This window comes from Geotrypetes seraphini, chromosome 6 (genome assembly GCF_902459505.1).
Source record: "Geotrypetes seraphini chromosome 6, aGeoSer1.1, whole genome shotgun sequence".
Taxonomy (NCBI): domain Eukaryota; kingdom Metazoa; phylum Chordata; class Amphibia; order Gymnophiona; family Dermophiidae; genus Geotrypetes; species Geotrypetes seraphini.
In genome coordinates, this window is record NC_047089.1 from 201334030 (window position 1) to 201361809 (window position 27780).

The following is a 27780-nucleotide window of genomic DNA, read 5'->3' on the forward strand; positions in this document are numbered from 1 at the left end:
AGGGAGGGTGAGAAGCGCCTGGGGCGGTGGCTCCCCTGCCCTCTCCTCCGCCCCCCCCCTCTCCACGCGTGCGCGCCCCTTCCCTTCCTCTATACCTTTTTAACTTTCCCGGCGCAAGCAGCATCACCAGCTTGCTGCCTGCATTGGCTCTTCCTCTGATGTCATGTCCTAGGCGCAGGACCTGGAGGTGACGCCAGAGCTGATGCGAGCAGCGGGATGGAGTTGCTGCTTCGCGCCAGGGAAGAGCTAGAGGGGAGGGGGAGTGAAGAAGTGCACAGTGGCGAGGAGTAGGAAGGAGCAGGGGGCGAAGTGGAGGAGCTCCCGCCAAGGCAGCACCCAAGGTGGACTGCCTTCCCCCTCCCCTCCTCACTACACCACGGTTCATAGACAAAACCGCCGAAGACAAAGGCGCGCACCGATAACTGAGCGCAAGACGGAAGTGCGCGCTGAAGAAAAAGAGTGTTTTTAGGGGCTCCGAAGGGAGTTTTTGTTGGAGCACCCCCCCACACACTTTACTTAATACAGATTGCGGCGGCATTGTGGGGGGCTTGGGGGGTTGTAACCCCCCTCATTATACTGGAAACGTAACTATTTCCCTGTTTTTTAGGGAAAAAGTGAAGTTTTCAGTAAAATGTGGGGGGTTACAACCCCACAAAGCCCCCACAACGCGGCGCAATCTGTATAAAGTAAAGTGGGGGGATTCCCCCCACACCCCCCGTCGGAGCCCTTTTAAAAAGTCATTTTCTTTGGTGCGCGGCCCGTGTTGCGCTCAGTTGTCTGCGCGTGCCTTTGTCCCGGCGCGCTTTTGTCCTGACACCCTACACCACTGGTACAACCAAAGCTGTTTACATATCAAATGTATTACCCTTACCGTTTTGGCGTGTTTTAAAGTTTTAGGCACCCAAATGAACCAAATGCAAGCTCTCAAATGTACATACAGTAGCATTGTGGGATAGGTATTAAGGCTACAAAACACAGCGTTGAATGATACTTGTAACACACGGTGCCAGAATCAATAGAAGGTTTCCTTCCTTCAGCTGTTACATTTATCTTTTCTTTGTTTCAGAGTGATCGACTTCTGATCAAGGGCGGGAAAATTGTTAATGATGACCAGTCTTTCTATGCTGATATTTACATGGAAGATGGATTAATAAAGTAAGTATCCTCTCATGGAGGTTTTATTGAAACTGGGGGGAGTTGAAATTCCAGGGCTTGGTGCCACAATAAGGCAGGAGAACTAATTTATAGCCTGTATGAATAGCACAGTGTTCAGAGTCCCTTAGATTGGCCTCTTGAGAAATCTTGAGATGTGAACGCCGCTATTGACGGCATCTTCAGGTAGCATTAGTGACTTATGATTTTACTTGTATGATATGCAAATGATTGATGTAGATTGCAAAGGTAAAACGGGGGGAATAAGTTTGGGGAGGGCTGTTAAAATACGAAGAAAATGGCTGCCGTGAGCTCCCGCAGTAGTCTCGAGAGACTACGGGAACTCACGGCAGCCATTTCCTATTGGCGATCTGCACGGGGCAGGAGCGTAGGAAGATCGCTCCTGTCCCGAAAGCCCGCTAGACCACCAGGGAAGGCGGGAGGGAGGCAGGGGGGTGGGTCAGAGCCAGATATTCACGGTATTTCCCTATTTGCGGTCCAGCTCTGCCCCTATCCCCCCGTGGATAACGAGGGAGATGCCTATGCTATGAAAAAAGACAGGCATGATAGATATACAGAAATCTAATTGATCAGAAATTTGGAAAAAAAGAAAAGTTTTTCAACAGTTTTCTAAAATGTTCATAAGATGTGGATCTAATTAGTAATGGACGGAAATCTTTGTCATAGTAAGCTTCTTGGTAGGAAAGACAATGCCCATGATGTTTCTTACTTTTACAGCCCTTGGCTGAAGGGAATGTAAATAGGGCATGAGATTTTCTATTATTCTTATGTGCCACAATAACAAATCTTGTTGGCAAGATATAATGGGGCAACATTAAAAGCAACTTTATAATCTAAGCATCCTAACTTAAAGATTACCCCGGGCCTCGACCGGAAGCCTCCTCTGCTGGCTTTTCTCTGCAGTTGGAAACTAGCAGGGCTGGCTGGTATTGCAGCAACATTACTCCGAGTAGTTTTTAGTTGTTTCAAGTTTTATTAAGGTTTGTTGTACACGCAATGTCAAATACTTCAATGCGTAAAACATTTTAAAAATAGGGGACAAAACAAAACAGTTTTATACAATTAAATACAAAATATATGCGTACAAATAATTAACTGGTACAGAAGGTGAGGTGGATGAACTACAATCTTTAAAGAAAGAGAAGAAACATTTAGGGGAAAACATAACTGGTGGGTAACACAAAAAAAAAGATAAAAAAGCAAAAATAAGCATAGAAAAGAAGGAAGTTTGCGACCTATGCGTAGGTCTAATTAAAATCTAAGTTTTAGATCATGAGATTTAATGATTGGTAAGTTATGCTATCTCAAATGCATCCTTTTACATTTTTCTAGAGGATTCATTGTGTAAGTAAATTGTTCCAGAGCTGGGGGTGCTATAACCGAGAAAATAGTAGATCTCCTGGTCCCTATTACTTTTAAAGAAGGGATAGTCAGTAAATGCTGTTTAGTTGATCTAAGTGCCCTGAATGGAGAATACGGTATCGAGAGACGATCCAAAAATATCGGAGCATTAGATTGTTGAATTTTAAATGTTAACAGTATAATTTTAAAAGTTATTCTATGTGTAATTGGTAACCAGTGTGCTGCTTGTAGAAGTGGTGTGACGTGGTCATATTTTTTTGAATTAGCAATAATTTTTATTGCTGTATTTTGTATTACCTGTAATCTTATTTCTTTTTGGGTTTTACCATGATATAATGTGTCGCAATAGTCAAGTTTAGAAATAATTAATGAGTGAATGAGAAAATTAAGAGCTTCCGGTTTTAGAACTCTTGATAAGGATCTAATGAGACGTAACTTGTAAATAAGAAACCCTGCTCACTAGCTCCTGTCAGCTGGAGGACAATTAACGGGGGCAGGAAGGGCAGCTCTGGACTGTCCCTGCTTTTCCCTCTACCAAGTCGCAGCTGACTTACTAGGGCAAAAATTAGCTGCCCCATCTGAGCACAGCGGATGATCTTTAGGGAAGCACTGTCAAATGTGCTAAACATTTGGGCCTGCCCATGTGCCCTAGTTTGCTTAGTCCATCCCTTTGAAGTGCAGAATTAAAAACCATTATTAATACAAGTCATTAAGCTTTCTAGAATATATAGAAGCATTAAATTAATATAGTGTGCATTAGAGAGTATCTTGGTGTATATTGCTATTATTTCCTTTGTATTAATATTTCTTGTGATTATTCTAGCATTCCCACAGGTGGAGTTTGGGTAGAGCTTAGGTGGTGTGCATGCTTACACACTGTATATTACTGAAGGAGGAGTGTGTGGCGCAGTGGTTGGAGCTACCGCCTCAACACCCTGGGGTTGTGGGTTCAAACCCCGCCCTGCTCCTTGTGACCCTGGGCAAGTCACTCAGTCCTCCATAGCCCCAGGTCCGAGAGCCTGCCAGGACAGATGGGGAAAATGCTTGAGTACCTGATTATAAAACCGCTTAGATATCCTTGATAGGCGGTACATAAAAACCTAATAAAATTGAATACTGTGATTCATGCCTGTATTTTTTCTAATTTAGGTACGAGCACTTACATTAGCTCTATGGCTGGCAAGCGACCATGAGTGTAAACACGTGGAGGGGCATAATCAAAAGTGTGCCTAAATCTGAATTTGGACATTTTGTGCAACATGTCCACAAATCCAGTAGAAAAAAAATGTCCATTTTCAAAGCTGCCAAACGTCTATCTTTTATTTTTGAAAATGAGCTAGGTATAAGTTTTGGTCCTTAGGACGTCTTACCTTTTTTGCCCATTTTCAAAAATAATAACATCTACGTGAAAAACGTACAAAGCAAGTTTTGTAGACGTACTTACCAGCTACCTTGTCTGATAGCGGCAGAAGGAATACCCATCAGCTGAGCTGGTTTCGGTTCAGCTGATGGGGATTCCCCCTACCAGGATCAGCTGAGCCACGGAGCCCTACACCCCTACCTCTGACATTCCTGGGCCCTCCTCCCACATCTCCGGACCCCTTCACCCCAGTGCCTTTGGATAAAAAACGGCAGGTGAGAAGCTCGATCACGCCCGTCTACAGGGCCGCATGCTGCAAATGATGAGGCTTCCCCCTCCCAATGCATCTTGGGCCCCGTAAGGTTTAAGTTAGAAATGGGAGTTTGATCTATCTTACTTTTTAAGTTAGTTTGTTTAGATTTGTAGAATTTATAAATTTTATGGATATTGGAATCTGCTTAGGCTATAAGCAGAATAAATACATTCTTTAGTAGAAGCTTACTTTTAATACACAATATTTCTAACATGACAAGGCAGTCCTCAGGATGCATGCCAAATTCCTCCCTCAAGTAGTCTCGGAATTCCATCTTAACTAATCCATAATTTTGCCTGTCTTCTTTCCAAGACCACATTCTCATTCATTCTGGAGAAGCAGCCCTCCACACCTTAGACTGCTAGCATGCTATCTAGATTTGAACTAAATTTCATAGGAGGTCCTCCCAGCTCTTTGTAGTTTTTGACCCTAACAGACTAGGGATTTCAGTCCCACTTGGCTAGCAGATTGTATCTCCTTCATGTATTCTCAGGCTGTGCTGACACTGTAAGGCTGTGTGACAGCTCGCAATGTATGGGCTATGGCTGCCTCAATAGCTCATTTCCACTCTGCCTCTATTGAGGACATTTGCAAAGCAGCTACTTAGTCCTCAATACATATGTTTTCTCTCTCATTACTGTTTGGAATGGAATTTGTCCCCATCCCCTCGGGAACTCAGTTTTCCCGTTCCTGCGAGTTTTGTCACTGTCCCTATCCTTATCCCATTCCTGTAATCTTCCTTAACCGCACAAGCCTCGAACACTTATGATTTTAAAGTGTTTGAGGCTTGTGTAGATGAAGATGGAGCTTAGGCATTGGTGGAATGAGGCATTATGACATCACAGTCTGAGCTCTAGAATGTTGCTACTTATGATTTTGAAATGTTTGAGGCTTGTGCAGATGAGGTCAGAGCTTAGGCATTGGTGGAATGAGGCATTATGACATCACAATCTGAGCTCTAGAATGTTGCTACTTATGATTTTAAAGTGTTTGAGGCTTGTGCAGATGAGGACAGAGCTTGCAGGAATGGGGCAGGGACAAGAAAAGAACTTGCCAGGACGGGAAAATGAATTCCCGCTGGGACGGGGAAAAATTTGTCCCCGTGTCATTCTCTAATTTGGAACAAAACTCAAAAGAAATAGCTGGTTTGGACAAACATTTCTGCAAAATCTTTTCACTTCCTAAGCACCAACTTTCCCTCCAATTCTAATGGATTGCACCAGGCTCATGTTTATTCTATGTATAACTTCTTCCAGAGTCATGATCCTGGCAGCTTGGGAGTCCCACATGCGAGAATGTAATGCCTTCCTGTCCTCAGAGAAAGTAAAGATACTTACCTGTATCAGGTGACAGAAGGCATATATTCTCATAACCTGCTCATGTCCCCTAGTTGGCTTGTTAGCTTTTTTACTGAACTGATGGGCCCATGAGTCAGGCGGCCAGTAAGGGCACTGCCTATATATTTAATGTGTCAGTGCAATTGGCAGTGTCTATACCAGGTTCCGTGGATGATGTGTTTTAAGTTTGTTTTAATAATGCTTAATATTATATGCCTGCTGTCCTCAGAGAACACCTGCTACAGGTAAGTATCTTCACTTTATTCTTATGCATTGTGGAGCTTCCAAGTCCAAACAATTTATTCAAACCCTGTTACTTTATATTTTCTGCTTACGTCCAGATAGAAAGACAGCATGCTAAATGTATTAAGTATTTTTTTCTGGAATGGTGCTTAGAATAATGGAATGTTGAAAATATGGAGTTCTGCTTCTCTCAGGTTCCAGGCAGCAGGTCTGCTTTTCTAATTAGGGTCACTAGACAAGGGCAATCAGTTAAGTTTAACATCCTCTGCAGTATTAAGGTTTAAATACAATCAAGCAGCAAAGTTTTGAACCTGATAGGCCAGAATTTGTGTGACTTTAATTTTTGTTTTTTTTGTGCCGTACGTAGTAGAAAATATCCATCAGTCCATGCTTTTTCACCTTCTGAATTTTCCATATTTAGATAAGCAAAATAAAGCAATGGTATTTAATTCCGTTAGTGTAATTAAATAAACAAGTCCGTTCTGAATAGAAGAAGTTGACAATCCAGGGATAACCTCTATGTCTGTATGTTCTGTTAAGCCCATTGTGTATTGGGAAGACTGGTCAGCTCACTGGACTGGCTGAAGGATATAGCTCTTTTGCCTCTAAGCTAGATGGTTCAATGGCTTTAACTATGGGTGCAGAACCTTTTAGTAAAGAGCAGTTCAGTTGCCAAGATACTGAGCATTTAGCTCTCAAGGTTGTTAATTTTTTGTTCACCAGCATCCTAAGTGAGATTCCAAAGCCATTGACATTTGAAAGCTCTTTAGTGAACTGAAAACATGGTGGTCCTGTGCCAGTTTCCAGTGGGCAAGTATCCCTGTTCTTGAAAGGGAAGAAAAAGCAGAAAGCAGCAACTGACAGCTCGAAAGGTCCATCTCGGCAAAGAGACTGCAAGCTGATTCCACGTGGAGCTTGATATTAATTCTTTTCCAGAAAGATATTCATTCTTTTCCCCTTGGCAGAGCGATGGACAGAGTCATGTATGCCTGGTGCCCAGACAAGATATTCTCATAGATAACTTAATGCTAAATTTCTTTAATTATGTTGGTTTGAGACTTCATAATGAGCAGTAATCCCTCCCCCCCTCCCTGTTTTACAAAACCATAACACAGTTACGGCCGCGGCAGTAACAGCACATAAGAATTCTATGAGTGCTGGAGCTGTTACTGCCGTGGTTGGCGCTAAAAACTGCGCTATGGTTTTGTAAAGGGGTGGGGGTGGGGTAGTTTAATAAATAAACTATTTTTGAGACCTTGGCTAAAGGATTTAAGAATTATTATGCGTGGTGGTAGTTGTATAAAGCAGTGGTTCCCAACCCTGTCCTGGAAGACCACCAGCCAGTCAGGTTTTCAGGATAGCCCTAGTGAATATGCATGAAAAAGATTTGCATGTAAAGAAGATGACAGGAATGCAGATCTACCCTATGCATATTCATTAGGTCTATTCCAAAAACCAACTGACTAGTGGTCCTCTAGAACAGGGTTGGGGACCACTGGTTAAAGGGCTTTCTGCTGCTGTAAAACCTATTTTACGTATGGAAAAGGCCTTTTATAAAAGTGTGCAGCATTATATACATGTATAAATGTAGTGACCAGATGGCATGCATACATACATCATGAAGTAGGTGTTTGCAGGGCATAGCGTGAGCAGAGGGGAAGTGGGGTTGCAATGTATATGCATATTTTTTATAAAATAGGCAACTGCGCACACACATATACACCAACTTTGGAGCAGGTGTCAATGTGTGTGTCAGAATTTGCACTCTGTTGGGACTGGTTTTATAGAGTTCATAGGCACCTGTCAAAATAGACACTTTTTGGACTTCTCTCATAAGCCCCTATTATTAGAGAAAGACATGGGGACAAATTTTTCCCCGTCCCCGCGGGAACTCATTTTCCCGTCCTGGCGAGTTCTTTTCCTGTCCCTGCCCTATTCCTGCAAGCTCCATCCTCATCTGCACAAGCCTCAAACACTTTAAAGTCATAAGTGGCAACATTCTAGAGCTCAGACTGTGATGTCATAATGCCGCATTCCACCAATGCCTAAGCTCTGTCCTCATCTGCTCAAGCCTCAAACACTTTAAAGTCATAAGTGGCAACATTCTAGAGCTCAGACTGTGATGTCATAATGCCGCATTCCACCAATGCCTAAGCTCTGTCCTCATCTGCTCAAGCCTCAAACACTTTAAAGTCATAAGTGGCAACATTCTAGAGCTCAGACTGTGATGTCATAATGCCGCATTCCACCAATGCCTAAGCTCTGTCCTCATCTGCTCAAGCCTCAAACACTTTAAAATCATAAGTGTTTGAGGCTTGTGCGGTTAAGGCAGAGTGTACAGGAATGGGAGTAGGGACGGGGACAGCGACAAAACTCGCAGGGATGGGAAAATTGAATGCCTGCTTTGTCCCCATTTTATTCTCTACCTATTAATAAATCAGGCTCTTGTTTGTGTTTATTAGTACCAGTTTTACATACTTACACATTTGTGATGGTCATAGTTGTAATATAATATGTATACTTCTACAGGCAAATAGGAGAGAATCTGATTGTGCCAGGAGGAGTGAAAACCATTGAAGCTCATAGCAGGATGGTGATACCCGGGGGCATCGATGTCCATACCCGCTTTCAGCTACCTGCCCAAGGAATGGTTGCTGCTGATGACTTCTACCAGGGAACAAGGGCGGCCCTGGCAGGTGGCACCACCATGATCAGTAAGATGGTTTTATTTCCTTCTTTAAATACACTGCATCAGTCTTCACCCCATCATCCCTCATCCTTTGTGTTTTTAAATCATATTCGTCCTCTGTGCACACTTGAGAAAAGAGGATGTTGCTATTTCTTATAATCACCCTTTCTATTAGACCAGTGTCTCAAACTATGTGCCATAGCACAGTGGTGTGTCCCGAAGAGATTCTGGGTATGCCACAAGAGATTCCAGACTTTTACTTTATTTTTTAAAAATTCCCTTCATAAGTATACACTAGAATAGATGACATGTATGTCGCGTACGCAAGAGTCTGTGTGCTTAAGGGTACAATCACCCAGATAAGCATCATTCTTTGACGTGATTGGAGTAGTTATCCTAACTTGAGCAACAAAGTTATCCTAACTTGAGCAATCAAGCCTTTGTTACTGTTTGGATCTTCTTATCTTTGCAAACTTGGATTTTCAGCTCTGACAGAAATTAAATTGAAAAAAAAAAAGAACGACTGCAGATGGTTGATGATAAAATGTGTGTTTGCTTGTCGACTGTCAGGTCGCATTTTGAGTTAAATTGCACTCAAAAACAAGCACATCCATAACAATTCAATTCTATCTACTTCAGTTTCACCCTTGTTACAATTACTAATACATAGCTTAAATAACTTTTAAATAAATAGCTCTCAAATTTTGTTGGTTTTGCAATTTTATAATTTCAATTATATATTGCAAAAAAATTTTTTCTCCATTTAGAACTAAAAATGTTTAAGACACTATTAGATATTTTGATTTCTCTGCCAGATGTGCACAGAACTAAAGTGAAATATATTTATAAGAGGAAGTCTGTGGAACTTAATATAGTCAATAAACGGACAAGCCAAATAGGAATCCCTTGGGCTTGTAGTATAAATCTGTTTTGTTCTGCCTTGATGCTTTTTGTACTGCATGTAAGAAGTTTATACATTATCTTCTCTTTGAGAAATGAGACGTTATTGCGTATGCAGGAAGACAAGCTGTAGATGCTTTTGATCTGTGGTGCAGAATAGAGAATGACACGGGGAAAAAATCTGTCCCTGTCACTGCACCGTCCCCGGCCCACCGTCCCCTTCACCGTCCAGTCACCTCCATTCCCTTCACCGCCATCCCCTTTACTGCCCTGTCACCATCACTGCCAATCCCATTCACCGCCCCGTCCCCATAGCATCCATACAAGCCTCAGTACTGCAATATTTAGCTTATTCCTTCCTTATAAATCAAAGTTCTGGCTGCTGAACTGGAGAAAGAGATGTTCAGCTGGCAGGGCTTTGTTTATACATTTTTATCAACACTACTAATATACTACTTTATCCTAAAGCAAAAAAGAAAATAAATATAATTTTTTTCTACCTTTGTTGTCTAGTTTCTGCATTCCTCATCTTCTCATTCAATTCCTTCCATCCACTGTCTGTCTTCTCTCTGTGCCTTCTATTTGCTCTGTTACTGTGCCTCTCCCTTCACCACTCCCCCATTGGTCTGGCACCCATCTTCTTCCCTATGCTCCCCCATAGTCTGGCATCTCTGTCTTCTTCACTTCCAGTGTCTTCTCCCCACTTTCTCTTCTCCATTCCCTTCCAGCGTCTTCTCCCCACTCTCTCTTCTCCATTTCCCTTCCAGCATCTTCTCCCCATTCTCTCTTCCCCATTTCCCTTCAGCGTCTTCTCCCCGCTCTGTCATCTCCATTTCCCTTCAACGTCTTCTCCGCACTCTGTCTTCTCCCCACTCTCTCTTCCCCATTTCCCTTCAGCGTCTTCTCCTCTCCATCCACCCCACCCCAGCACCCTTCGCGTGGTCCAGCAGCTCCCTCCCGCCAGCCATCCGTGCATCTCCCTCCCTCTCTTCACCTTACCTTCTCTTCGTGGCAAAACTGGCGATTTTTATAAGGCTATGCGCTGTATTACAGCCGGAGCCTTATAAAGTCGCATCGCATTGCCTGCTTGAAAAGTCTCCTTCAATGCAACCGGAAACAGGAAGTTGCGTCAGAGGAGACTTTTCCAGCAGGCAATATGACGCGACTTCAAGGCTCCAGCTGTAATACAGTACAGTACAGTACAGTACTGCAGTGCAGTGCTGTAATACAGTACAGTATAACCTTATACAAATCGCCAGTTTCGCCATAAGAGAAGGAAAGGGAGGGAGGGAAATGCATGGCTGACTGGCAGGAGAGAGCTATTGGACCACGAAAGGTGCTGGGGGTGGAGGGATGGAGAGGAGAAGGTACAGTTTCAGCACAAGAGAAGGGAAAGGAAGGGAGGGATGGAGATGCATGGCTGGTGGGAGAGAGGGGGGCTGCCAGACCACACGCTTGTTCACCGTGCGTGCTCATCATTCACCGCTCCACGGGGCAGTGAATGACCTTGTCCCTGATCTCGCGGTGACCTTTTTTTTTTTGGTTACCGTTTCGGTGGGTTACCCGTGGCTAGCAACCAGCGTGTCATTCTCTAGTGCAGAAATCTCTGAGTTTGTGCTTTAGAGGTGGCCTCACTAATTGCCATATGTACTCACTGCTCATAGTTGTTCAGTTACAACTTGCATTATAGTGTTTTTGTTAATCATAATTAAGAAACAGGGGGGGAGGAGAGATGTTCTTTATTAGTATACGTGGGGATGGGGGATCAGAATAAAAATTTTTCACCCTCTTTTGTTAACTAAATCAAGGTAACGCCCTTTCTTTAACTTAGTATTGATACTAGAATACAGCTGCTGGCTGGCAATAGCGCCGTTTCCATGCCACTGGTACAAGATATCTGCTGAATGTTACAACCTTTGCACTGTGATAGCTTTTTGGCATTCTTTCTTGCATGAAAGTGGTCTTATAAAATCATTCCTCTGTATCAGTTCAGTTGTTTCTGGCACCACTTTTCTGGTGACTTCTTATTCACTCAGCTATCTGACACAAATAATAAGAGCATTCAGTGACCTCTGGTGCCCACTTTAATTTGCTTTTAAAGCTCCCAGTACATATTTATTATTTTACCAGGTTAGTTAAAATATCCAGTATGTCAGGGCATGTCATCAATTATTTGGAAGTTGCCCTGCCATTGGTTGCATAATTTTATGCAAATTTCTTTGCCATGAAATATTAATTCATTGCTTTATTTTTCTTTGTAATCATGTAAAATGTCAAACACAGGGAGGGAGATTTTTTTTTGTCTATAATCCTGTACATTTGTTTTTCCCTCATTTTACATATGTAAACATTAAAATAGATTATCCCAGGACAAGCAGGCAGCATATTCTTAACACATGGGTGACGTCACCGACGGAGCCCTCGGTACGGACCTTTTTAACTAGAAGTTTCTAGTTGGCCGCACCGCGCGTGCGCGAGTGCCTTCCCGCCCGACGGAGGAGTGCGTGGTCCCCAGTTTCTTCGTTTCCGCGGAGCGAAGAAGACGCGTGTGTTTTTTCAACGGCCGTTGAAACCACTTTTTTGCCTTCCCGCTCGCGCTTTTTTCCTTATTTTTTCTCTCTTTACCTTCGGGTTTATTTTTCTTTGATTTGCAAAAAAAAACAAAAAACTTTGCTTTTTCGCCTTTTTTCTTTCGTTTTTGCCCCGGCGGGGCCTGTTGCCAATATACAGGCCTCGGGCTTCGATTTTGCGGAGGCTATCTTCCCCTTCATGCCCCCGCAGGTCGGTTTTAAGAAGTGCCAGCGGTGTGCACGCCCGATCTCCATAACTGACCCACACAATTGGTGTTTGCAGTGTCTGGGTCCGGAGCATCGGGCGGACTCCTGCACCCGTTGTGCCACTCTTCAAAAGAGAACCCTTAAAAACCGAAGAATTCAACAAACTCTTCTCTTCGGCACCGAGTCGGCGATGGACTCCTCACCTTCAACGGCGGTACCTCAAAAATCGGCACCGTCGACCTCGACACCGACCGACCCCACATCGGCGTCGCTGGCGCCAGGTAAGCCGGCTAAGAAGCCTTCCTCTTCCCTCGAGCGCCCTCCAGCTACGGTGGCGACACCGTCCCTACCGGCATCGCACCGGTCCCGCAAACGCTCCGCCCCGATCTCGGTGAGTGCCTCGTCATCGGCCTCCTCATCGCCGGGGCGTGGAGCGGCATCCAAGGAACCGAAGAAAAAGAAAGCGGTTCCAATGCCACCCCTAGATGACCGTATCTCGGCCATCTTAAAGGCTCAACTCCAGGAGCAGTTGAAGAAACAACTTGAACAACTGTTGCCCACTATCCTGGCACCGCTCCTTCCGGTACCAGACCGGCCCGAGCCCCGTACCGAGCCCCCGGTGTCCACCCCTTCGGTACCGGTGAACACCTCCATGCCGATCCTTTCGGCCCAACAACTTCATGGCGATCCGGTGGTTCATTCTCAGGCCACATTGGATCCTCCTCGGCACCAGGCGGTACGGCATTCTTCTCGGGACCGAGATCGACGCCGGTCGTCCTCCCCTGGTACCGTTTCGGTGCGCTCTGGAAAGTCTTTGTCCAAGACTCGCCATACCGCGCCCTCCACCCCGGTGTCTCGACATGCACCGGAGGTCAGGGACCCTGACTTATGGGAGGAAACTCCTCTCGGTACCGAGGAGGATCCCTCCTCATCTGATGAGGAACCATCGGCACCCGATGCCACCTCTAAACCAGAGCAGTCCTCATTTTCTAAATTTCTGAGAGAAATGTCTGCTGCCCTGTCCCTTCCCCTGGAATCTGACTCAAAAAAGTCTCAAGCCTTTCTAGAGGCTTTAGACTTTGAGCAACCTCCTAAGGAGTTCCTCAAGCTTCCCGTGCATGACATCCTACGGGAAACGTTCTACAAAAACTTGGAAAATCCCCTCACGGTACCGGGAGCCCCCCGTAAACTGGACAACCTTTACCGTGTCATCCCTATTCCTGGATTCGACAAATCTCAATTGCCCCATGAGTCCCTTCTGGTGGAATCCACCTTAAAAAAGACTCAGGGCTCCAGTGTCTATGCCTCTACCCCTCCTGGCAGAGAAGGTAAGACCATGGACAAGTTCGGCAAGAGGCTTTACCAGAATGCCATGCTTGCCAACAGGGCAAACAACTATTCCTTCCATTTTTCTTTCTATCTGAAACACTTGGTCCAACAACTGTCTGCCCTCCAGAAGTACCTTCCTGAGCGCAAGGTCCCGCTGTTCCAACAACACATCTCTGGCCTTCTCCAAATGCGCAAATATATGGTCCGCTCAATATACGACTCCTTCGAGCTCACCTCTCGGGCCTCTGCCATGGCCGTAGCCATGCGTCGCTTAGCCTGGCTCAGAGTCTCCGACCTGGACATCAACCACCAGGATCGTTTGGCCAACGCCCCCTGTCTCGGGGATGAACTCTTTGGAGAGTCACTGGATTCCACCACCCAGAAACTCTCGGCCCATGAGACCAGGTGGGACACCCTGATTAAGCCGAAAAAGAAGGCTCCGCCTGCCCGACCCTATCGGCCTCAATCATCTTACCAGCGGAGGTTCTCAGCCAGGCCACTCAATCCGCCTCCCCAACAATCTCGGCGACCCCGTCAACAGCAGCACCATGCCCAGGCTCGATCTCAGGCCACTCAACCCTCTAAGCCTCCTCAGCCTGCAAAACAATCTCAGCCCTTTTGACTCTTCTCTCCAGGGCATAGCCAGTCATCCACCCTCGCTACCTCTTCCACAGCCTATCGGGGGTCGTCTCACCATTTTCTCCAGCCGTTGGGAAGTCATCACGTCGGACCAGTGGGTCCTCAACATCATCCGCCACGGCTACTCTCTCAACTTCCAGACTCTTCCACCAGACAACCTTCCCGTAGAGTCTGCTTCACACTCATCTCAAACCCCCCTCCTCCTGAGGGAGGTTCAATCCCTCCTCCTTCTCAATGCCATCGAAGAAGTGCCTCCAGATCAAAGGGGTCAGGGATTCTACTCCCGCTACTTCCTGGTTCCCAAAAAGACGGGAGACCTCCATCCCATTCTCGATCTCAGGGACCTCAACAAGTGTCTGGTCAAGGAGAAGTTCAGAATGCTCTCCCTTGCCACGCTCTACCCTCTTCTTTCTCAACACGACTGGCTATGTTCCCTGGACCTCAAAGAGGCCTACACTCACATCTCCATCAATCAGAATTCTCGCCGCTACCTGCGGTTCCAGGTGCTGCACCACCACTATCAGTACAAGGTGCTACCGTTCGGCCTCGCTTCCTCACCCAGGGTCTTCACCAAGTGCCTTATAGTAGTGGCGGCCTTTCTCAGGTCTCACAACCTCCAGGTGTTCCCCTATTTGGACGATTGGTTGGTGAAAGCACCTACGTCTCAACTTGTGCTACAGGCTACTCATCACACCATCTCTCTTCTCCACCTCCTGGGGTTCGAGATCAACTACCCCAAGTCGCATCTGCTTCCCACCCAGCGACTTCAGTTCATTGGAGCAGTTCTGGACACCACACTAATGAGGGCTTTTCTCCCCTCCGATCGTCAGCAAACCCTGCTCCACCTCTGTCGTCAGGTGCTCCTGCATCCCTCCATTCCTGCCCGTCAGATGATGGTCCTCCTGGGTCACATGGCCTCGACGGTGCATGTCCTTCCTCTGGCACGTCTCCACCTTCGCACACCTCAGTGGACCCTCGCCAACCAATGGTCACAGACTACGGATCTTCTTTCTCATCCCATCTCTGTGACATCATCTCTTCAGCAATCTCTCCAATGGTGGTTGAACTCCTCAAATCTTTCCAGGGGTCTACTTTTTCATCTGCCCCCCCACTCTATGATCATCACCACCGATGCGTCCCCCTACGCGTGGGGAACTCACCTAGGAGATCTACGCACCCAGGGACTTTGGACCCCACAGGAGCGTCGTCATCACATAAATTTCCTGGAACTCAGAGCCATGTTCTACGCCCTCAAGGCTTTCCAACATCTTCTCTGCCCTCAAGTCCTCCTCCTGTGCACAGACAATCAAGTCGCCATGTACTACATAAACAAGCAAGGCGGCACCGGATCTCGCCCCCTTTGTTTGGAGGCTCTGCGCATCTGGACCTGGGCCACGGACCGCAATCTCTTTCTCAGGGCGGTCTATATCCAGGGCGAACAGAACTCTCTGGCCGACAATCTCAGCCGCATCCTTCAACCTCACGAGTGGACGTTGGACCCTCCGACTCTGCTCTCCATCTTTGCTCAATGGGGCACTCCGCAGGTGGACCTCTTTGCAGCACCTCACAACCATCAGCTGCCCCAATTCTGCTCCAGACTCTTCTCTCCTCACCGTCTGGCTCCGGATGCATTCCTGCTCGACTGGAGGGATCGGGTCCTGTATGCCTTCCCTCCACTTCCTCTGATGTTGTGGACCTTGTCCAAACTCCGCAAGGACAACGCCACCATGATTCTTATCGCACCTCGGTGGCCTCGCCAACACTGGTTCTCACTCCTGCTCCAACTCAGCTCCAGGGAACCCATTCTCCTTCCTGTGTTTCCTACTCTACTTACGCAGCAACATCAGTCTCTACTGCATCCCAATCTGTCTTCGCTCCACCTGACAGCTTGGTTTCTCTCGGGCTGACCTCTCCAGAGAACCTATCTCAGCCGGTCCGCCTCATCTTGGACGCCTCCAGGAAGCCGGCCACCCTCCAATGTTACCATCAGAAATGGACCAGATTCTCCTCGTGGTGTCTCCAGCATCGTCAGGAACCCACCTCCTTAGCGGTGGAAACTGTATTGGAATATTTACTCTCGCTGTCCAATGCTGGCCTCAAAACTACCTCCATCAGAGTCCACCTCAGTGCCATCACTGCGTTTCATGAGCCTATTCTCGGAAAACCCCTCACGGCTCATCCTCTGGTTTCCAGATTTATGAGAGGTCTCTTCAATATCAAACCGCCTCTCAAGCCTCCTCCTGTCGTCTGGGACCTCAATGTGGTTCTCTCAGCACTCATGAAACCTCCGTTTGAGCCTCTTGCCACTACTTCGCTCAGGCTTCTTACCTGGAAGGTGCTTTTCCTAATTGCCATCACCTCTGCCAGGAGGGTTAGCGAACTGCATGCACTGGTTGCTGACCCACCATTCACTGTTTTTCACCATGACAAGGTTGTTCTGCGTACCCACCCTAAATTCCTTCCCAAGGTGGTCTCGGCTTTTCACCTCAACCAGTCCATTGTGTTGCCCGTCTTCTTCCCTAAGCCTCACTCGCATCCTGGGGAACAGGCGTTGCACACGCTGGATTGTAAGCGTGCCCTTGCTTACTACCTTGATCGTACCAGAGCTCAACGAACATCCCCTCAGCTATTTTTATCTTTCGATCCCAACCGTTTGGGTCGTCCTGTCTCCAAACGGACACTTTCAAATTGGCTTGCTGCCTGTATTGCATTCTGCTATGCTCGGGCCGGTCTCTCACTGGAAGGAGCTGTCACGGCCCACAGAGTCCGAGCTATGGCTGCTTCTGTAGCTTTCCTCCGTTCCACGCCCATCGAGGAAATCTGCAAGGCGGCCACTTGGTCCTCAGTTCACACGTTCACTACTCACTACTGTCTGGATGCGTTCTCCAGACGGGATGGACACTTCGGCCAATCTGTGTTACAAAATTTATTTTCCTAATGGCCAACCATCCCACCTCCCTCTTTGTTAGCTTGGAGGTCACCCATGTGTTAAGAATATGCTGCCTGCTTGTCCTGGGATAAAGCACAGTTACTTACCGTAACAGGTGTTATCCAGGGACAGCAGGCAGATATTCTTACGTCCCACCCGCCTCCCCGGGTTGGCTTCTTAGCTGGCTTATCCTAACTGGGGACCACGCACTCCTCCATCGGGCGGGAAGGCACTCGCGCACGCGCGGTGCGGCCAACTAGAAACTTCTAGTTAAAAAGGTCCGTACCGAGGGCTCCGTCGGTGACGTCACCCATGTGTTAAGAATATCTGCCTGCTGTCCCTGGATAACACCTGTTACGGTAAGTAACTGTGCTTTCAGTGGGGTTGAACTGTGAACCAGGTAAAGCAGGGCCACGATACTTTCTTTGCATGAGTGACCGTTGCCAAATGCAGTGTGTTGGGAGATTCCTTAAAACATTGCTATTCAATCTTGAGGATAAAAGCAGAGTCTTAACATTTCTACAGTAGACTCAGTTAACCGGCACCCATGGGGATTGATAGTTGCCTGATAAATGTGGTTTCTGATTACTTGAGAGTTACTATAAAAAAAAAAAGACCTAACTATACCATAAACATTTCCAGTCAATCTGCCGGACATGTGGTAGACAAAGCGTGAGCATACTTGGGTGTGGCTTGCTAAATTTACACTTACCCCCTTTTAGCGCAGAGAGAGCACAGAGAGCCGCGCTGAATGGCCTGCGCTACTCCCGACGCTCATTGAGTTCCTATGAGCGTCGGGAGCAGCGTGGGCAATTCAGCGCGGCTCCCTGTGCTAGAAACTGCTAGCACAGTTTTGTAGAAGAGGGGGTTAAATTTCCACCAGAAAGTGATTTTATTTTCATTTTTTATTTAAAGTATTACAGTATTTCTTTGCTTTTTTTTTTTTTTCATTTGCTGGTTGCTTGAGTTCCAGTTAAGAGTCATGCTGTATTAGGATATTCAGTACACTGCAGTTGGATTGCTGGGCTTAATATATTGGCCTGAAAGATTTACTGCAGAAACTGGAAAAGAAAGAAGCAAGTGTGATTTAGCTCATTGTGATTGATGCTCTATTATACGCTTATATTTAGAATTCTGAAGTGTATTTCTAGCAGAAAAGTAGGTTGGAGGACCAGTTAAGAACATAAGAATTGCTGCTGCTGGGTCAGACCAGTGGTTCATCGTGTCCAGCAGTCCGCTCCTGCGGCGGCCTCCAGGTCAAAGACCAGTGCCCTACCAGAGCCTTACCTGCGTACGTTCCGGTTCAGCAGGAACTTGTCTAACTTTGTCTTGAATCCCTGAAAGGTGTTTTCCCCCTATAACAGCCTCCGGAAGTGCATTCCAGTTCTCCACCACCCTCTGGGTGAAGAAGAACTTCCTTACGTTTGTACGGAATCTATCCCCTTTTAACTTTAGAGAGTGCCCTCTCGTTCTCCCTACCTTGGATAGGGTGAACAACCTGTCTTTATCTACTAAGTCTATTCCCTTCAGTATCTTGAATGTTTCTATCATGTCCCCTCTCATCTCCTCTTTTCAAGGGAGAAGAGGCCCATTTTCTCTAATCTCTTGTTGTACGGCAACTCCTCCAGCCCCTTTACCATTTTAGTCGTCGTTCTCTGGACTCTTTCGAGTAGTACCGTGTCCTTCGTCAAGTACGGTGACCAATATTGAAAAGAGTATTCCATGTGAGGGCGTACCATGGCTCGGTACAGCGGCATGATAACCTTCTCCAATCTGTTCGTGATCCCCTTTTTAATCATTCCTAGCATTCTGTTCGGCCTTTTCGCCACCACCGCGCATTTCGCGGACGGCTTCATCGACTTGTCGACCAGTACTCCCAAGTCTCTTTCCTGGGGGGGGTCTCCCCAAGTACTGCCCCGGATATCCTGTATTTGTGTATAAAATTTTTGTTACCAACATGCATCACCTTACATTTATCCACGTTGAACTACATTTGCCATATTGCGGCCCATCTCTTGAGCGTGGTTATGTCACGTTGCAGATCTTCGCAATCCTCATGCGTCTTCACTACTCTGAATAACTTTGTATCGTCCGCAAATTTAATCACCTCACTCATCGTACCAATTTCCAGGTAGTTTACAAATATGTTGAAGAGCACGGGTCCAAGCACCGAACTCTGAGGCTCTTCACTGGTGATGCTTTTCCAGTCCGAGTATTGTCCATTTACCCCAACTGTCTGTTTTCTATCCACCAGCCAGTTTTTAATCCACGTGAGTATTTCACCCTCGATTCCATGGCTCGCAATTTTTCAAAGTAGTCGTTCATGTGGAACCTTGTCGAACGCCTTCTGGAAATCCTGATATACTAAGTTGACCGGGACACCCTTGTCTATCTGCCTGTTTACGCCCTCAAAGAAGTGCAGCAAGTTCGTCAAGCAAGATCTTCCTTTGCTGAAGCCATGATGGCTGGTTCTCATCAGATCGTGTCAGTGAATGATGCAGACCTTTATCAGTTAAAATTAAAAGTAATGACAGGTGAGATGACAATGGGAGGAATATGGGCCACTAGTCTAAAGGGAAATGGATTGCATCCTAGTTTGGTTAAGGAGCTGTTTTGCCCATTTTCTGTAGGTAGGCGTCAACAGATTGCAAGTTCAGATACCGAATTTGTCTTTTTCTGTTATTTAACTAAAAGCACAGTCTTTGTCTATGTGGGGTTGCGGCAGAAAGAGATCTCTTTTATAGTGCCTTCTGATTTCTTGCTGCAGTGTATTTCAACTGATTTGTAAAGGAGTTGATTTTTATTCTTCGCAATGTTGGGTATCTTTTGCTTCTGTGATTTGACTGAAGTCTGATTGATGTGATCTACAGAAAAGCTGCAGAGCCTTGATAAGAGGTTCCATTCTTTCCTTAGGTGTCTGTTTTGAATGCAAGCACTATTTCAGTGCAAGTAACAATTTCAAACCTTAGGCTGTATGTGAAATAACATAATGCAAAAATTTATTTCTATGCTGCAATACCATTAAGTTCTATGCAGTTTACAAAATAGAATAAAGTATTGTATTCAACTACATATGTGCAGTTTTTTAATTTCCTAAAAATCTTTTTAAGTACGCTTTCAGTTGTCTGATACGAGCAAGAGGTCGCTATTAGAGAAAGACGTTGATGATATTTTTTATATTGACAACCTTTGACTGAAGGAAAGGTAAATACAGCATATGTGCATCGAGAGTGCTTTGAATTTACAAATGTGAATTAATTCACAAGATAGTTAGGTGCAAAGCCGAATAATACCTTTTAACAAATGCAACCAAATTTAAATTTCACATGAGCCTCGACTGACGACCAATGTAATTCATGAAAGAAAAGGGGTGACATGATCAAACTTTTTCAGATTAACTTGTCCCCCGGAACCAGTCGTTTAAATGTCTCATCTGGCACGCCTGGGATAACAAGCGAAGGCTGCGCAATCCCAAGCCTCCGAGGCCGTGCCAGATGAAGGAGAGACAAGCGTGCTCTCTTACCATTCCACAAATATTTTTGTAAACACTTTCCAATGAGTTTATCATGCTTGGCAGATAATAAAACAGGTAACATCTGAAACACATAGAGCCATTGAGGCACCAATACCATATTATACAATGCTATTTTTTCCCATTAAAGAGAGTGGATATAACCTCCAGGTCTCCAGTTTGTGTTGTGTAGAACGGACAAGAGGGTCTACATTTGGAGTATAAAGTGCAGCGAGGTCAGGGGAGATAATAAGTCCCAAGTAAGTTTGCTTGCAAACATTATATTTACCTAAAAACTTAGCCAAGTGCAGTAATTTTAAAATAGGTGAAGGAGGTTCCAGGCTAGTTTCTCCTCTGAAGTTGAGGAATATGAAGATGTTCATTGTGTAACAACACCCTAATTATACTTACCCCCTTTCGATTACCCATTGTAGCAGTGCAACAGTGTGCCAATGTTTTGAGAAACCAGAAATCTGTGGAGCTGGGGGTGTCATCACGCATAACCTCTCTTGAATTCTTCTTTCACAGTCCCTACCAAAAGCAAATAAATTCTTGTGCTGGGAATCTGATCAGAACTTACAGTTAGGACTAAAAAAAACAATCCTCATTTTATACTATATAGAATCCTTTGTGTGTTGCTCCAGTATGGATAAAGCAGTCTTATAACTATCATTATGAATCCTTTTATGAAGAGGGTTGCATTTTGGCCAAATACAATGAAGAATAGAAATGACTTGATCAAATTAGAATATTGTTAGCTGGTCTGACATCAGAGACAGCTGTGTGCATGGTAACAAGGAATCTTCTTCTCTTACAACTTCTGAATTTCCATCCATGCTGTCTGGTTTTCCATTCTAAAGATGGCTCATTTTCTCGTCCCGTCTTTATGAGATATATAAATTGCTAAGCTCATTGAGCTCTGAATAAAGGGCACTAACCTACTAATTAAGGAAAAATGATATTCTTACCTGATAATTTTCTTTTCCTCAGTCACGGCAGATGAACCCAGAGAGCAGTGTCCCGCAGAATTTCCAGCGCTGTGGCACACTAAACCCAGTGCCGTGGCCGGAAGACATCCGGAAGTGTGCAGACGTCAATACGATGGCGTCGCACGCATGTGCGGAGGCCCTCCAGCCACGACCCTGAATCTGTCACTTCGCTGGTGGGGGATCCTGGAGGAAGGGAGGTGTGGAGAGAAGAGGAGAGATGTCGGCGAAGAGGAGAGTCTTTGGTGCCGGCTGACTGCCTAAAGAACATGTGTCTCACTGTAAGAGGCACATCCTGTAAACAGTGCCTCTTTCTTGCTGGCATCTCCTAGCACACCTGGAATCTGCTGCAGCACATAGTTTGCGATACACTGATCCAGAGACAAGTGGGTTGTGACCATCCACCAGCAGGTGGAGATAGAGAACACCAAAACTTAGCTCTGCCATATATAGGATGATAAGCTCACTGGTCAGCCAGTATTCCTCAAAAAAAAAAAAAAGCAATAGGATCAATATGAAAATCCAGTCAGCAAATAACTGCCCCCCTCACAATTGTTGAATCCACATCCAGGCTGTCCACTGGGCCAATCACTGTCCATTGGGCCAATCACTATGTAGCAAAGGCAAAACATAAAGGAACATAAAGGGTGGGGCCCTAGTTACATCTGCTATGACTAAAGAAAAGGAAATTATCAGGTAAGAACATAATTTTTCCTTGTCATCAGCAGCACATGAATCCAGAGACGAGTGGCATGTGGCAAAGCAGTCCTCAGTGGGGCGGGACATTGAACAGAATGTAGAAAGAAGGCAATGCAAATCAAGTGGTCTGCTATCCCCAAAGGATTTGAAGAAGAGCCAAATTAGAACCACCATCTCTAAGAACAGTCTCGGGACCATGCAACCGAAGAAACTCTACCCATACGGAACCATCTGCCCCACCAAAGGAAAGACCAGAAACTGTGCACCTGTCTTCCAATGAGTGAGAGCTGCTCCACTCAAAAAAAAAAAAAAAAAGAACTAAACCATGAGAACCAACCTGCCAAAGTTTGGTGTTGATCAAACTGAACCCCAGCCGCCAGAGGAGACAAGGGAGCGCATCCCGTGCTGGAAAGAACAGGAGGTGACCATAGCCTAGGCAGACATTAGAGAAGATGTGCTTCTCCCCCCCCCTTCCAGATAGAGCTTTACCAAGGATATGTTCAGCGCCGGAAATGGAGCTGTGTGCGGTAGTCCAAAACAGGACATTGCTCAACAGCCAGTGACAGAGCCAGTGAAGGAACCACACAGTCTCAAGTGATGGATCAGTGTGCAAACTTTATTGATGGAGCAGCGCATGACACTGCCACTGCCTAATGGATTCACATTCCCCAACCAGTGATTGAGCCACACTCAACATCCAAAGGTGGAGCTGTGATGATCAGCCCGGTGGAGTCACTGTACCACCAGAGAAGGAGCAGTGCCAAACAGGCAGTTGGAACCACAATCTGCAGCCAGAGATGTAGCGGAAGCCAGCCATGAGATACTGTGCTCGCCATCCGGAGAAACAGGCTATTCCACACCAAACGCAGTGAGGTGGAACTGTGTGCACATAATGCTGAACCAGCTCCAAGTAGAGGGGGAACCTGATAGAAGGCAACAGTCCACCCCAAGTGAGGGGATGAAAGCATCACATTGAGCCATATGTGGACCAAGTGAAGACTATTGCTCAAGATTGGAAGCATAAAGCACCTACAATTTTCCCAGGGCTGGATCCCGGAATCATGGACACTGGCCTTCCTCAGTAAGTAGACCAGGGGTCCATGGAATAGTGTAACCTGTGGGACTAGGTTCCTGTGCAATGTCTGGAACTTACACAAGCTTGCCTCTCCCTTTTATCGGCCAGCCAACTAGGGGAAAAACATTACAATAAGAAATGTGAGTCCTACTAGACCCTTTATAACTCCTGACCTATAATTCAGGCCATAACTGGACCAGAAGGCACATCCAAGATGAGCACTAGATATGATGACAGAGAGATGTCGCTTTCCTTTTTTTTTTCTCACAAAGGACACCCTGGTTAATCTGGGCTGCTGCCATGCTTTGGCCAGAAATTTTACCCGCATTCCTCAGAGCACAGATCAGACTACAACTGGCCATAAAGACCAGGGATGGTAAGAAGGAACCCAGAGATCAAAATCGCACTGGAAATCCATTGACCAGACTTCTGGCTTCAGCCATAAGAACATAAGAATGTGGCACAGTGGTTAAAGCTATAGCCTCTGCACCCTGAGGTTGTGGGTTCAAACCAATGCTGCTCAAAGGCAAGTCATACTGCCATCAAGGGATGAGGTTCCCATTTCTCCCCAGCTGAAATTGTGGCTGACTGTGCTTGAAAGCTGAAAGTCAGAGAGGAGTGGGAATGTCACTGGTTGAAGGTGTGTGGCATGAGAGGAAAAGTGTTCCCCCACCCTCCTCGTGCTCTTTCCTTTCTTCTACTCTTGTAAAGGGCTGATGCTCTCCAACCGACTCACCCATGATGCTCCTACTTGGTCCCCTCCCACACAATAGAAACATAGAAACATAGAAATAGACGGCAGATAAGGGCCACGGCCCACCAAGTCTGCCCACCCCAATAACCCTCCCCTACCTTTCTCTGTGAAGAGATCCCATGTGGCGATCCCATTTTGACTTAAAATCAGGCACGCTCCTGGCCTCGACCACCTGCAGTGGAAGATTATTCCAGTGATCAACCACCCTCTCGGTGAAGAAGTATTTCCTGGTGTCACCGTGTAGTTTTCCGCCCCTGATTTTCCACGGATGTCCTCTTGTTGCCGTGGGGCCTTTGAAAAAGAAGATATCCTCCTCCACCTCTATTTGGCCCGTGAGATATTTAAACGTCTCGATCATGTCCCCCCTCTCTCTGCGTTCCTCGAGTGAGTATAGCTGCAATTTTTTCAGCCTTTCCTCATACGGGAGATCCTTGAGCCCCGAGACCATCCGGGTGGCCATACGCTGGACCGACTCAAGACTCAGCACATCTTTGCAGTAATGCGGCCTCCAAAATTGTACACAGTACTCCAGATGGGGTCTCACCATGGATCTTTACAATGGCATAATGACTTTGGGCTTCCGGCTGACGAAACCCCTACGTATACAACCTATGATTTGTCTAGCCTTAGATGAAGCTTTCTCCACTTGCTTGGCAGTCTTCATGTCCTCACTGATGATCACCCCTAAGTCACGTTCTGCTACAGTCCTTTGTAGGATTTTACCATTGCATGGATTTTGGCTGCCCAGGTGCATGACTTTACATTTTTCGGTATTGAAACTGAGTTGCCAGGTCCTGGACCAGTGCTCCAGTAGGAGTAGGTCGTGCACCATACTGTCAGGCATTGAGTTTCCGTCTGGCCCTGTGCTTTGGTCTGACGTGTTCCTGCCTACTACATTGCATAGTTTGGCGTCATCGGCGAATAGCGCTATTTTACCTTGAAGTCCCTCAGCCAAGTCCCTTATGAAGATGTTGAATAGGATCGGGCCCAAGGCCGAGCCCTGCAGCACTCCACTGATCACCTCCGTCTTTTCGGAGGGGGTGCCGTTCACCATCACCCTCTGAACCCTACCTCCAAGCCAGTCCCTAACCCATGCTGTCAATGTGTCTCCTAATCCTATAGAGCTCATCTTGTTCAACAACCTGCGGTGTGGCACGCTATCGAATGCTTTGCTGAAATCCAAGTATACGATGTCTAGGGACTCCCCAACATCCAGCTTCCCTGTCACCCAGTCAAAGAAGCTGATTAGGTTAGATTGGCAGGACCTCCCCTTAGTAAATCCATGTTGACGCGTATCTCGTAGATTCTCCTCGTCTAAGATCGTATCCAATTGGCGTTTGATTAGAGTTTCCATTAGCTTGCTCACTATTGATGTGAGACTCACTGGTCTGTAGTTAGCAGCCTCCGTCCTGCATCCTTTTTTGTGGAGTGGAATGACGTTAGCCTTTTTCCAGTCCAATGGGGCTTTACCTGTACTAAGGGAGAGATTGAAGAGCGCGGATAGCGGTTCCGCCAAGACGTCACTTAATTCCCTGAGTACCCTGGGGTGTAGGTTGTCTGGTCCCATTGCTTTGTTAACCTTGAGATTAGATAGTTCAAAGTGGACAGTGCTGGGTGAAAACTCGAAATTTCGAAATGGGTCTGCAGAGCTATTCCTTGTCTGCAGCTGAGGGCCGGATCCCGGCGCCTCACGGGTGAAGACTGAGCAGAAGTATTCATTTAATAGTTCAGCCTTTTCAGAGTCCGATTCTACATAGTTCCCGTCTGGTTTCTTAAGGCGTACTATCCCGCCTGTGTTTCTGTTTCTATCACTAATATACCTGAAGAGGGGTTTATTGATCTTCTTGATGTTCTTCGCTAGATTCTCTTTGTCCCACCACCACACACAGATCTCACCCACCTCAGTCACACTGCCCTGTACCCAGAGCCTCACATCATACCATGTTACCTCCTATGCATTCTCGCATTTCAGATAGTTACTGCCCCTGTTGTGTTGCAGGAGGGAGCAGACTGTTATAGATCAGAGCTGACCAAATTTTGCCTTTGGTTACGGTGCCAAAACTGGGTCAAAATCCTTTTTCTGCCTGGTTTTGGCCAAAAGGCTACAGCCATGGTTTCAGTTTTGGCCAAAACTGACCATATGTTTTTGGTGGAAACTGAAAATTTGTGCTGTGTGCTGTTTGTTTCCCTCCTCACTGAACAGGAATTGCCTTTCCCCCTTGCCCACTTGTGGGTGTCCCTCTCTGGCTTATCCTTCCTGTCCTCACTATATTCCTCAATTGCTAGGGATTGTGTGATCCCCAGTCGCTCCTGTCCTTGCTAGCTTTGCTTTTAAAATGTCTACCTTGACCTCTAGCGGCCATCTCCTAAGACTGCTGCAAGAGAACACAGCAGCCATTTTGACATGGTTTGACAAGGGCAAGAGCAACTAGGGATCACTCCTTCCCTGACTACACCACTAGAGCAAAAGGACTTTTAAAGTAGTCAGGGGGCGGGGAGTTACACACACACATATATATTTTTTGCTTGTGTAATGCAGTTATGATCTTCCATAGTAGTTTACAGTCATGTGAAAAAATTAGGACACTCCATGAAATACTCAGTTCTTTCTTAAGAAATGTTCACATAGCAATGTCAGATCTTCTTCTTTTTTTTTTTTTTTTTAAATCTCTGGAAAAGAAAGTGATGTAATTGCAGGAAAACAACAAAATTTTTCTTGATTTACTCATGAAACAAAAGATATCCATAGAAGTAGAAATGACCAGAAGTGTATCCCACAGACTCTTTGGGGAATAATATTCTGCTCCATATCAGCAAACTTAAGCTGTATTTTAAATAGCAACTAAGTTACTGAGAAGGGAGGAGAGAGAGCGAGAGTCCTGTACAGGTGAAAGGTGAAGAGCCTTCCCTGAAAAATCCCCTAACATATTAGGCCAATAAACACAACTGAAGGCCTAAGATGGCTGAGAATGCTCGGACTAAAACTGTCAAGCCTTTGCACAATCTATGCTTGCTGAAATCAGCAAGCCGAGTGAAACGAAACCTATTCTTTTACATGGCAACTGGTGTCACATCTGCAGTAATGCCAGGGAAGGAAGTGGATCTAAGAAGGATGAGAACATGTCTTAACCAATAATATAAAAATACATTATTTTGCAAGAATATCCTGTGATGGGCAGGCTTTTACTGGCCGATGGCTTGAAATTGCTGACATGATAAATTAAAACGGCATATGTGGGAAAAGATAGATTTTGTGGTAAACAGGACATGCGTATGGTATGACACAGATATTATGAACCAATTAATAAACTGATAAATGTAATGACGTTTGTAAGTGACCAATAAAAATTAACAATATGATATGTGCCAACGTGGCCTCAAGCTGTCAAGAATTGTGTAAGAGACAGCCTTTGGGATTATGAAAACAGGACAGACATCCAGGTATACTCAAGCGCTTGAGGCATACTATCTGTCCGCTCCATATGCTGTAAGATTTGTTCTTGTAACCTGTTATTGATTGTTAATAAAATAAATATATATTAATTATAACAGCATATTGAGTTTCCATGAAGCCAGTGGTTTGAAAGGCCGTAAACAGGCGACTTTTCAGTGGTGACATTCCCGACTGTGAAAAGGGGAATTGCGCTAGTCTTAGGTTTCATGGACAGTGGGTTGAAGGCCTATGTCTGCTTGTCAGACAGCCT

The 27780-nt window shown here is 45.8% G+C and overlaps 1 protein-coding gene across 2 annotated transcripts in view; it reads left to right on the forward strand.

Annotated features, from left to right (window-relative positions):
- DPYSL2 (dihydropyrimidinase like 2) overlaps positions 1-27780 on the forward strand; it is a 109047-nt gene that overhangs the window by 44231 nt on the left and 37036 nt on the right. For both annotated transcript variants that reach the window (XM_033948289.1, XM_033948290.1), the window contains exons 2-3: positions 1067-1155; positions 8318-8502. In XM_033948289.1, the coding sequence (XP_033804180.1) occupies positions 1067-1155; positions 8318-8502 (274 nt within the window). The remainder of the gene's footprint in view (positions 1-1066; positions 1156-8317; positions 8503-27780) is intronic.